Genomic DNA, 12,967 nt, shown 5'->3' on the forward strand with positions numbered 1-12,967 from the left:
ATGGAAAAGTGTCATGTTGTGGGCATCATGGTATTTTAAAATTTCTGGATGACATTAGAATTTTGGATTGTTCACAGCACAACTGAAAAGTAATTTGTTTTTTTGGCATCAAAACCCAAATTCATTCATTCTCTTTACTACTGATCTTGCACTTAAGGTGCCAGGGGCCATACAAGTAAAACATTCACTCTTTCATTCACGCCTGGGGTGAATTTAGGGTCTCCACTTGATCTAATGTGTATTTTTGGACCGCAAGGGGAAACCGAAGAAAATAAGCAGGCATGCGGAGAATATGCAATCATACAGGAAGGCACCCTGTCTGGATCAAAGCCCGCACCCAAACGAAAGACATTGACAATCAATGGGTGCCGGCAGTGCATTCAGAAATAAACAGACCACTGTTAACATTGAAAAAATCATGTAAAATTCTAAAGTAAAATCTACCGGCACGATAAATGAATGACAATATATTACTACCACTTACCTCATGGGGAGGAAATGGAATGGATTTGAGCTACTGTTTGATATCTTGTTCATGTATCTGATCACGAAAATGTAAGAGGTAAGCATTGTTGGCAGTGTGTCAGCATGCCTTGTTAAAATATCAGGTACATCTGTAAAGAGGTGAGAAGTTTCAACATGGAGATCTTTATTAAAGCTCAGTTTTTCCATTGTACAAATGTCATCATAGTTGAAACTGCATGCAGTGGCTTGGTTTGAGGCACATTACTAAGGAGAATGAGCTTTGTGGAAAGGGGTGTGGGGGGGGGGCAGATTTGCATAACTTAACCTAGTGGATATTGCAATTAAATCCAACTACAAAATAATATATCTGTTATGATGAAACTTGTTTTCTATGGAGACATAAAATACACAGGTATAAAAAAGGTGGAACAGAAGATGAAACATTAATTATTATCATCTGGGGTGTTTTGTCTTTAAAATGGTACGGGAATAACAAAGGACGAGAGGCACAAAGACAAATTGTGGGGGCATGAAAACGACCCTGTCCAACTGAAAAGTCTGCAACGAGGTACAATACACTTTTAGTACTCGGTAAAACTGGAGCACCAATTTGAATGAGGTCTAGATTACGCAACTAGAACTAAACTACGGATCGTGTCTTTGACAGTAGAGGACAGAAAAACATATCTGCTTACGACTTTATGTTCAACGGTGAATTTGCTTTCGATGCAACGTACAGAACAACTGGCCTGTCCTGCGACACTACTGTGACATACGATGCAGTGACACGTTGACTGGATGCACAAATGTGTTAAGAATTGACAAGGCGTCATGGCTTCATGGGTGAAAAGGGAAACAAATGTGCAAAAATGTGCTCCTGCACTGCACAAGAGCAGCAATACAAACAATGACAGTCACTTTCACCATGTGGTTATAAACTCTGTTGTATTATCTTGTTATTAGCTATTCCTCTCTGCAGGTTCATTCTCCGTAAAAAAAGAAAGCGTAATTATTGCAGCTTGAGGATTAACAGTGCTCTTTCACACTTTCTGGGAATACCAAGGTCCAGGTCTGGTCATATCAAGGAAAAACAAAACGAGAACAAGAGAGCAGGCATATGTGCCTCTCGCGCGGCTTCACATTAGCCATCGGACGGGAGCTTCTCTTGAGATAACAGCTGCTCACGATGCACGCAGTGACAGTCCAAACCTGCTCGTTGAGCGTGAATTGGAGAAGACAAAATTGTCACCGTGGCTGGTTTTAAATTTGGCAAAAACAATATGCTCCAATAAGCTTGTTAATTGGTCACACAGGTTATCTGCTCAGTTCGAAACTATGGACAGGCAACCCTCTTCAAAGTACAGTACAGGGGCAGGAAGTGAAAATGATAAAATCATGAGGATAGTCTATGGCTAACAAATTGACTAATGTCAAAAAAAATTTTGAAGACAAATCTGTGGATTTTCAGCCTTCTGCTGCTCTTAATACATGCTCTCTTCTCGTTCTTATTTTATTTGATGGATGCCGCAATCCAAATGAAGTCCCAGATCTGTACATAAACAGTATCTAGCAACATGATTTAGATGGCTGCCTAACATGAAAAGCAGCAATTCATCATTCCATAAAAGAGAGGAAATGCACTGTTGATATCATTAAAACTGACAAAACTCAATACATCATCAATAACAATTAATAGATCTCTTTTTGCAAAAAAAAAAAAAATTATTAAGACCAGTGAGAAGAGCTGAGAGAGCAGAGTAGCAGCGCTGTTGCGTGTGCGCCTATCACAGTACAGTCTGCCTTCTGTGGGAATGCTAGAGGGGAGAGGGACAGGCGGAGGGGCACTAGAAGGTCGTAAGGAGGAAAAAAGTAGGATGGACATAAAAAGAAGAAGAGGAGTGCGCCTGCTCTCTCGGATAACTGCTGAGTGTGTTTGTGCATTGTGTGAACGTGTTTCCTGCTAGTACGGGCTTCGGGTTTTATCTTATTCCCACTCTGTGGTGCCAGGCGGTTTGGAGGTCAAATCATACATGACTCTGGAGATGCCTGGGATCTTCTTGATCTCATTCACCATCTTTAGCACCACCTAAGTAACCAAAAGTTGAAGATTGAAAACAAAAATGAGAGGATTGAAAACCACTATGGGCCAGAAAATTATGTAAGCATGACTTAACAATGACAAACCTCCTCTGGGATGTGGTTGCCCGGCATGGCAGGGATGCCAGTCATGAAGTCGCTGGTGATGAAGGTGCGTACCACTACAGAGCGCCGACAGGATGGCTGCTTTTGCAGGGGGTCACGGTCAAAGTGCAGGGGGGTCAGGATTACTGGCATCTGGCTGATCTTACCTGAGCAACCTGACGGGGAGGCACAGTCAGACAAAGGAAAGTTCTTATTGCTGCCCTTGCAAAATGTAAACAGGACTCCCAAAGCAATTCAAAGCAAAGACAGAAAAATATATGCCTTTAGTTAATCATCCTACAACAAGTATCCACATCCCACATCCTTTGAAGCCTGAAGGTGCTAGGAACTTTATCACTTCAGTTAAAACATGACGGTTCCTATTAAAAGTTTCATTTGGAAATCATAAATGTCCATAATGTGAGTTTAATATTAGAAGTAACATGTCTAATTGGAATTATAAATGTGACCAGAGTCACAAAAGTATAAACATATAAAAACAAACTTTCTGGGCTGGAGATATGTGATATATCCATGTTCTTACAGCAGTTTCTGAAAACCTATGAGTCATTTGATACTCCTCAAATTAATCAGCTCATTAATGGGCAAAAACCTTCAAGCCTCGCGACAGATCTACTGATGTTGCCTCGTGCAGAGTATCAAACATTTTCCAGATTGTAGATAATGCACCAGGACCGCTGCTTCAAATAGAAAATGTCACACACAAAAACAAAACAACTTACCAGACTCTCTTAAGATAGAATGAGCTACAAAGTCAGCCTGTCTGAGCGTGCTCAGAACGCCTGTGGTTAGGAAGGTTGGGGTAATGTCTGATGGTGGTTCTTTCACATGGGACCCATATACATACACGACTCTGGGGGGAGAAGGAAAAAGAAAAAACATTTGTGAACATATGAAAGGGGCAGTGTGGTCACTGCAGCTTGTCATGGTCTTGGATTTATTTTATTTTTTTGGGATGTGACGTAACACAGGGGATACATAAGGAAAGAAGAGTTTTGTGTTACCTATTGATACAATGACACATTCTTGGGATGAGCCTGGCCAAGAACATGAGAGATTCCCAATGTGGAGATTCTTTACTTGTGACACCACACACGTAACTGTAGGAGCGGCAATCACCCTGTGGAACAGCAAAAGGATGAAGGAATGAGAACCGAATGTACTCCTAAAACTAATGACTAAACAAGCTTACAAATTCCCTCAAGCGATAAATATTGATTCGTAGTGGAAATTATGTCTCTTAGTGGTAATCGTTAATAACTGTGTAATTCTCCAGACCTTCTTTTTACAGTAAATAAACCATAAGGCACAGTTCTATGAATAGAGCAATAAAAAAAGGCTGTATTTGCTCTTCGTCTCTCCTGGCACTGTAATTTGAGGTTTGGCTAAATCAAACTCTGGTCTAAAACAGGAAGTAATTGAACACACCCAGTCACAGGATGTCTGAGCAAAAGAAGAGGTCTAGGCCATTATTCTCACTAGTCGTCTCAGAAGTTCAGCTTTAACCGTTTGAGAAGTAATACGTTAACATCTTTTAACCCACGATGTTGTAATATAAGAATCAAATCATTGGCGGAATTGAAGGCGTGACATGTAACAGGCACTATTTTCTCCTAAAAGGGCATCGATAGCTGTGTGTGGGTAGCAATGTCTTGTAGCATTCCACTAAATGATAAATATAACAAAAGTAAGCAAGCAGAAGAATGAGGCACTGGCTCTTGCTTCTAACATGCAAGAACAATGACCAGCAGCCTGAAAGACAGAGCTGGGCAAGGCCTGGGTATTCGATATTGAACAGTCCATTATTTTTTAGAAAAACAGAATAGGCAACTTACATAGAAAGGGAAAAAATAAAAATCACATCTGATGACCTGGATTTTTTTTTTCTATAAGATCAGTTTATATAGTATGTTTCAAAGTTAATATGACCAGTTATCATGAGAAAAAAATTAAAGGACTGGATGTAATTGATAAAATTAATGAATTACCTGGACACCAACTGTTTTTATGGGCAGCAGGAAGGCATTGAGTGAATGAAGGCTGGTGATCTGCATGAGCTTCTCCTCCTCGTCATCTGACATACAGGATTTTACTCTCTGCAGCAAGGCATGGGGCTGGATACATGAGGGAGATCCAAGAAAAGCAAAAGCAGAAGTCAAGGACCGACACAATCATAGCTTAAAAGACCATCATTTTTTTTCTGCGCACTATCCATCGCTCCCTTGTTTCTTTCCTGAATAAGGGGGAGAGTGTGACAAATATGAAATCTTTAAATTGTCCAAATAACATTAGCTATATTTGGTGCCCAAACCAGCAGAGATGTGTGACCGCTATTAATATGCATAAATTTGTTTGGGGTTTGTGACTTTTGAAATAACATTTCACAATATTTCATTTACATTTATGCGGATATCAGCTGGATGCATTTTATGAATGCCTGTATTTACGATATTCTGTGTCAGTTTTGGTGAGTGCTCGATAATTAAATTCTCTGTAATTTGTTAAGGTAATTGTGTGATTCGCCATAAAACCTAGTACTCATTTTTTCAGTCTAAACTATTGGGTCTATATCCGGAAAGATGTTCAAAATTTGCTTAAAAGGCAAGACCCCATCCAGTGATTCTTGTCTTGGGACTGGCTGCAGTTGTGTGATTTCACAAGGCAATTAACTACAACACTGATTTGTAATCAACCAGATGTACACCTCCAACCTTTTTGACACTTGCAGAGAAGTCCGTGATAATTTTGAGAATGTTGTTTGTTTCAGCAAAGTCTTTGCAGATGTAGGGCTCCTCTGCACAAATCACTCTGATGGACAGACCTGGACCTACACATGAGGAGGAGGCGGGGAAGATAGTCTTAAGTAAGTAGGAGCAGTCATGAGTTATACAGGAGAATCAATTTTCTTATTTACTGAGTAATTGTATGCACATGGGAAACAGAAACCAGGGAAGCTAAAGAGGTAATGTTCAAACGTTCAAGAAATCCTTTGGTGTATTTCGGTTCTATACATTGATAACATAGCATGTGACATATGTTTATGTACTTGCCAGGGAAAGGGTGTCGTGAGACTATCTCCTCCGGCAAGCCCAGCTCCCTCCCAAGTGCTCTGACCTCATCTTTATGGAAATCTTTCAGTGGTTCGATTACTTTACCCTGGAGCAAAGCAAACCAGCACAATCATTATCACAACACCAGGAGATATACTTAAGTGTTACAAAGGCTGATTCTACCAAAAGGCCAAGCAAAACAAAATACACAGGGTTTTTTTCTACCTTTTTTGTTTTATGTACTGGCATAACCTTACTGATATTTAAATCTGTTTCAATTCTAGAGCGCTGGTAAATGAGATACCTCATCTCGGAGTTTGCGGATAAGCTCAGTATCATTGTGGTGTGTTTTGATGACCTCTGCCTTGCCACTGGCCAGATGTGAGGCACTTTCGATTAGATCTGGCCTCAAAGTACCCTGGGCCAGGATAACGTCTTCTGGATTAAGATTCATCTCTCCAATAACCTCATTTGCCACCTGCAAAATCAACATAATCATCAGGTGTTAGTGAGTTCTAAGAAGTTAAGGATTCACGGAATTTATTTTTTACTGGCCAGACTTGTGCCCAAATACCAGATGATTAGAAAATAGTTACCACATACAACAGATTCACAAGGATAAACATACCTTTGAAATTACTATGTGCAGATGTATATTTAAAAAGTATTTGCATCGAAATTATGGTAACAAAAATCACACCATAACCTGCTGATAATATTGTACAGTGCATAATTTTTAATCATCCACCCTTACATGCATTAAAAGGTAAAGAGACAATAGTACAGGAATATTCCAGGAGAGAACCTCTATTGGAATCTTAAAACAAGCAGACCCCTTCAAATGAAAATGTTCATTCTCACCTTGACAAAAGTGTCTCCAATAATTTTCCTTTTTTCTTCAGGGTTTGTGGTCATATTCAAGGTTTTGCTGATTCGTTTCCGGGGTGTCCTGTCTTCCTCCGAAATAGGGAGTGTTGTTGTTCCATTGTAGAAGGTGTGAGCTGCGTTTACCACTGGAGAGGACAAGATTTTAGGGGTGAGGTTGGAAGGAACAAATGGGCATGGAGTACTAGAAAAGCTATTTCTCACTTCAAAACTAAAAATTCCTTGGCATATTAAATTCACAGCAATCAAAACCCAAGTTCCAATGTCCGGTAAATTCTCTTGGTAGATATTTTTAGCAATTTAGTGACATCTTGATTTCACTGAAACATTTCATCAGATTATTTTTGACTATCATTCAGCTCAAATTCAGGACATTTAATTACTAATTAAGCACAAACCCTAACAAAATGTATAACTTCTTCAATATAACATTTGAATCTAAAGGTAAAAATAAAACGGTGTCTGTTTTTGCTTTAACAAGCTTTTTTTACATTTACAACAACTAATTGATATATGCAGTTCTGAATCATAAGATGATGGAGAAGTAACTAGCTTTTGCTTCAGGAGGAAAGGTCCTCCCTAAATTTCAATTGATTACCCCTGCTAAAGAAGGTCTGAGGGCATGGCACACAATGTTAGGGGAAATTGATGTCACAAAGGGAGGCATGCAAGTCTTGATGTCACATTGGGGGATGGGAGCACACAGTAAATTATGTCATTAGGAAGCAAAATAAGTATTTTGTAGATTTTAAAATACCCTAAAACCTCAACTAAGAGTAACTTTCATACAGTATCCATTCTTATACTTCTTATAAATGTATATGGTAATGTGGTAGCACACATCATATATTTGAATTTAAGTAAATATGAAAATTAAATCAAATTCTTAAAGAGAAATTTTAATTATAATATTTCAATGAGTACTGAAATTAGACAGCAGGAAACACGGAGCAATAACTGCATCAAAAGGAGAACATAGCTATTTATAAAAAAATAATAATAATTGTTCTTCAAAGACAGATGGCTGTTATCTTGGTATTAGAGAAAACGTATGCCCATTTTCAAAAATTTTAACCAATGTAACCTACTGTGCATGTGCAAGGGAATTCATAATTATCTTCATAGACGCTAAGTAAATATTAATAAAGTCATTAAAAACTTTCTATGAAAATTAAAAGGCCCTGTCACCATGATGCATTGTCACAGCCTCCATATTGGTTGTATAATCCATCATTAAACAAGAATAATGAGAATAAGAGATTGGTCATTTGTACAGCTACTTTTACAACACTTTTAAATCTCATTTCATTATGGAAGGACGGCAACTTACGATAGCTCATTTTATCATGGAATGACTGAACCTACAGATGGCTCAATAAACATCCATTTGTAAATATGTCAGATCAAGAAGGTAATAAATAGGAACTGTTTTTCAATTTTATTCAGTACCTTTGAGTTTGATCCCCAGTTTAGTGAGGGCCTCTTCCACACTCTGGCTCTCTCTCTTCCTCATGAAGCCATTGTCGATATGAACAGCTATCACCTGGTCCTGGTTCAAAGCTTTGTTGAGGAGGGCTGTGCAAACTGTTGAGTCTACCCCACCACTCAGCAGCACCTGAGGCCATGAGGAAAGACAAAGTTACTACTGCGAGGGCAGAATCATGGGGTTAGTCCTGTTGCCTCCAACATGCCTGATGCTGTATCTGCTCTTCAGACCATGATACAAATCTAAAAATGCCATGATCATTACAGTCCTCATGATGCTTCATTTGTTAGTGAAGTGTAAATAGTTTGGTTTCACACATCGAAGACACCACTCCTCCTGTTGGAAAAAGCTACTGTATGAAAGGAAAAACCCATCGAGTGATATGCAACGCCACTGTCACTGAGGAACATATACATGCTTAAATATAAATTATGTGCTTTAAGTATGTTCCCTTTTCTCTTTTTCCATCCTTATTGCTCCCCAGAGTCTAGGCCTAGTTTCAAAGTGCCTAGGGAGTCGACTACTGCTTTCACACAAAACAATTTAATTTCACTGTTTAATTGGTTCTACTTAAGTTCCCGACACCGGTTCTCGGTCGCTGCTCCACTATGCATTCAGCATTTAAGAGCTAGATTTCGAATAGCCGCAAATGTAGCATGGGAACATTTGTTTAATGAAAAGGGATTTGGATTTCTTTCTTTGTCAAAATTCTGCAAGAGAATAGACCATTTCACTCACCAGTACTTTGGACTTGTCCACTTTTTCTCTGATGTCACTGATGCAGACCTGTTGACGGTTTTGTACAGTAAAGTTACTTGTGCATCCTGCAATCTCAAAGAGGAAGTTGCGTAACATCTCCATGCCACGTTCTGTCAAGTCAACTTCTGGGTGAAACTGTGTCCCATACAGTTTCTTCTGCTCATTGGCAATTCCTGGTGGATGTGACACAGGCAAAAAAGGGGACAGAAAAAAATAGTCAAAACTAGTCGACTGCAGCTCACAGGCTTATATGAAAACTCTGCAGGTCAAATATTTCAGTGTAGTCACATCATTTTATATTCAGTCCAAGCTTGAACCCAGCTGGACACCAATGTTGTTTTGACCTTGAAGTCTCACCACAGGTCAGCTGTCATAATGAATAATGCAAATCATTTAGAATAATCACAACAGCTAACACAACTGTGTTCTTTTTTAAATCCAATCTTCAAATCTTGTAGAAGGTTGCATAAACCTCATCATCAACATTTTTCTGACTTTTACATTCAGATATGTCTGTAATTTTATGTTAAAAATATATTTGAACTTGAACCTGATTTTTATTGCCGTCTAAATTGTAACGTCTACATTTGATCTTTCAGACATTACTGTGATGTTGGGTGAAGGTGTTTTTACACTAAAACCATAATGTTTTTTGGATAATTGTAATGTATGATTATACCTAATATTTAAGTGCTTGCTGTAAGAGAAATAGATATGAAAAATAAAAAAGCTCAAGTGTTCTTTTCATAATTTAACTACATTTTTACACTAGTATTTTGTACTTCAAACACAAAGAATACCAAATAGATTTAGCAAAATTGTACTACCAAACTGATGGTATAAAAAAATTGTGTTGGTAAAACTCTACAGTGACAACAGCATTAAATAAAATAAAAAAAAAAAGTGTGAGTTTGTCAATCCTCTAAATACAAAAAGAGGATGTATCTAGATGCCATAAGATTTTTCCAGTTTAACAATCACCTTGGCCCTTTTTGTCTTCATGAAACAATCAGTTTATAGAATACAATATGCAGCTTACCGGCAATGATATTTCCTGAGTGGGCGACCACTTTGAAGCCATCAGCCACTTTATCCACACTATCTCCATGGGTCAGCAAGACAAGTTCCTCCTTCTGAAGGCCTCTGATTAGATAGACACACACATGTCAGTGGCAAATCCATTATAATTTTGTGGTTTAGTGAGTCCAATATCTGCTCTAGGTGAAACTTCACCCATGAATAAAGAAGTGAATCTCAAAAGGGCCATCACAACTACCTCGTATAAAAGCTGCTCAAAAGCGGGGTAGAGATACATAAACCAAGCAGTTGCTTTGTAATCTTCAAAGGCTGTGGTCCATATACTGTATGCTTATTAAATAAAATTAGATTTAAAATGTTGCCATTTAAAATGGTGGATTGTTCTGCAGGAGACCACATTACCTGAAGAGTGAACAAGTATTGTCCAGTCCTATACTGAACACTCCATCTTCCCTCACACTCTTTTTGTGGACAGTGCCACCAAAAACTTTATTCATCATCTGTAACATACACAAACATACAGCGCAACACAGACATCACTTTCAAGAACATCCTTCAGAGGGCTGGTTTTCAACTCTAGTATGATTGATACTCTCAGACAAGTCAATTAGAGTTAACGTGCTTTCGAACATTCGTTGACAGTCCTAGGAGAGTATATCCTCTCCAAGCTACTACGCCTAACAAAAGTCCCTCCTTTGCACAAACGCAAGCTTGAGGAAAGACGGTCTCTCTAGTCATCAAACAGGCTGCGAACATACCATTTTACTCTATTTACGTACCTGCATGCCATAGCAAATCCCAAGAACAGGCTTTCCTATAGTAAATATGGCAGGGTCAAACCAGGGTGCATCTTCTGCATACACAGAAGCAGGCCCCCCTGAAATGATGATTGCCCTGAGGGAGGTTAAAAATTTTTTTTTAAAAAAAATCACATAAATTGATTAAAATTTCTCCTCAACTCTTCAATATGAAAATTATGGCATACAATTGTATACATGAAAATGGTTGACATACTGACCTGTAACCCTGTTCTCTAATGGCAAAAGCTGGGGTTTCTAATGGGAGAATCTCTGAGCGTACACACAGCTCTCTGACCCGTCTGTCAATCACCTTGCCATACTGGGCCCCCGCGTCCAGGATGGCCACTGCTCCCTCACATGACCCATTCTGCTCTGCATTGCTGATGTCCAGCTGAGGAGTTACATTCACATATATTAGTTACTATTCATCCCAGTTATGCAAAGGTCATGAACATGCACAAGTAGTCATGGCCATCTTCTACATGCACCATCCTGGGTTTGAGTGAAAGGTGGTATGAGGTACATCACTCCTACTTTTTAAACTGCACCACCTCAGTTGTACCTCTGGAAAATTTGATTCAGTGTGGTCTAACCTAATTATAGACATGTGAGCTGCACTACTGTCAGACACCATGTCCTGTGAAACGTGCTTTTACTATTTAGTTAAACAGTTGAGTCACATGAGGCTCACAAGCGCGGCAAAAATTACCGACAGAACTCCCGATGAATGTACAACTATTCGAGTTTACTAAATATTGGGCAAGATATACAAGCGATCGAATGTCAAAGGAATCCCGGGAAACTGGCTCTACTTGTGTATTTTGTGATCATCACAATAAGTCGGCATACGACCTTTAAAAATATAAAGTTTCAAACTAACAAACTACTAAATAAATGAGCACGGAGGAAAGTGAACCAAGACCACACGTGGCACGTGATAACACGTCCGCCGTTTCTGAAATACACATTTGCATCACTCAGGGCACTCGCATCATTTTATCTCGGGTGTGGGCAACAGCTGTAAATACGATGCTTTATCACAAAAGCACAGAAATTACACATATGAGCAAAATAATCAGCTGTTCCATCCAATTTGAGATGAAATGTTAACACGTAACAGTAGGGACTCGAGTTGAGACCACGTAAACGCAACTTGGCTCCAACTAGCTTGGTGACGATGTTAGCAAACTGTCAGTTAATGTCACACGGGTTCTAGATATGTGACAGCAGCCCTTTGAAATACTTGACGAATAAAAAAGTGTCACTTCCCGACAATAGGGTCAAAACTATCAGAATGCGGTGCTATCCGTTTGAACTGTCGGTGTCACAAACTCGAGCTCCCGGCTAAAGCTAGCTAACAAATTACCTCTCTGTCGCATGCTAGCTCACGGATAGTATAAACAGTAATCAGCATTAGCCTGTTAGCAGCGCGTCGTGTGAGCGACTGGTTGTTAGCAGAACCATGCTAAAAATCCACGCGGTGTTCGGAGAGCCACCATGAGAGCAGTGCCAGCACGACCAATGGCCAAAAACGTGCCAAAATATTGTTTTCTGCTGAACGTCACTAAGGCATCGCATCTCATTTCGGTAGAAGCTACGAGCAACATGTTAGTGTTAAACGCTGCAACAGGCATAAAAACAGTGCTCGCCTTCCTCTGTGATACTAGTGGTAAAATGTTACACGCTGTCTAACTTTGCCCCTGAGGTTCAAACAGGCCGGAATTGACTGGGAGGGGAACTCTTAACAGTAACCGGGAAAGGGGGGGTGGGTAGTGGGGGATGAGGTGAAGTACGACCGGTCAAGCCGGAGCGGCGACTGTAACTCGCTCCACTGACCTTGCTGTCTCCGTTGCACAGAGCCATGGAGGACTGCCGCCGTGTTGTGGGAAGAGCTGTCCCCTTCGCCTCGACGTCCCGGGTCTCAGAGAGAGAGACAGAGAGAGGGTAAGAGAGAGAGAGAGAGAGAGAGAGAGAGTGAGAGAGAGAGGGAGGGAGGGAGACTGGTTGGTTCGTTCCTGGATCAACACGCCGTCTGTTGTCTCAATCTTGGATCGGGTCGGGTCGTGTTGTCGGCCGGGGGCTGGGGGTGGGAGAGGCGTGCTGTCACCATCCCCTCTTCCTCCTGTTGGATGGAAGTTTTCAACGAGACAGAAGATAAACGTGTTTGGATGTCATGGGTGGAGCGCATAGTAGCACAAGCATGAGATAATGGCTGAGCTAAGGCCACTCACTGATTTGACGTGAACGTACAGATTCAGTATAGAATGGCCTGGCCCGCCCCC

At 40.1% G+C, this 12,967-nt stretch overlaps 1 protein-coding gene across 1 annotated transcript; it reads right to left on the reverse strand.

The window, feature by feature from the left end:
* Positions 1 to 628: 628 nt before the first annotated feature.
* Positions 629 to 12,757, reverse strand: gmps (guanosine monophosphate synthase). The gene is made up of 16 exons (XM_086164820.1): positions 12,522 to 12,757; positions 10,904 to 11,076; positions 10,665 to 10,779; positions 10,288 to 10,385; positions 9,887 to 9,990; positions 8,827 to 9,020; positions 8,052 to 8,217; positions 6,579 to 6,730; positions 6,022 to 6,195; positions 5,718 to 5,823; positions 5,379 to 5,494; positions 4,656 to 4,781; positions 3,672 to 3,787; positions 3,390 to 3,520; positions 2,650 to 2,822; positions 629 to 2,551 (listed from the first exon to the last, which is right to left on the reverse strand). Exons 1-16 carry the CDS (start codon positions 12,546 to 12,548, stop codon positions 2,450 to 2,452), a joined length of 2,073 nt encoding a protein of 690 aa, XP_086020946.1. The 5' UTR covers positions 12,549 to 12,757; the 3' UTR covers positions 629 to 2,449.
* Between the last annotated feature and the right edge of the window lie 210 nt (positions 12,758 to 12,967).

The sequence above is a fragment of the Fistularia commersonii genome, chromosome 18, assembly GCF_037954325.1.
Source record: "Fistularia commersonii isolate RoL2024-O1a breed Wild chromosome 18, RoL_Fcom_v1.0, whole genome shotgun sequence".
NCBI classification, from domain to species: domain Eukaryota; kingdom Metazoa; phylum Chordata; class Actinopteri; order Syngnathiformes; family Fistulariidae; genus Fistularia; species Fistularia commersonii.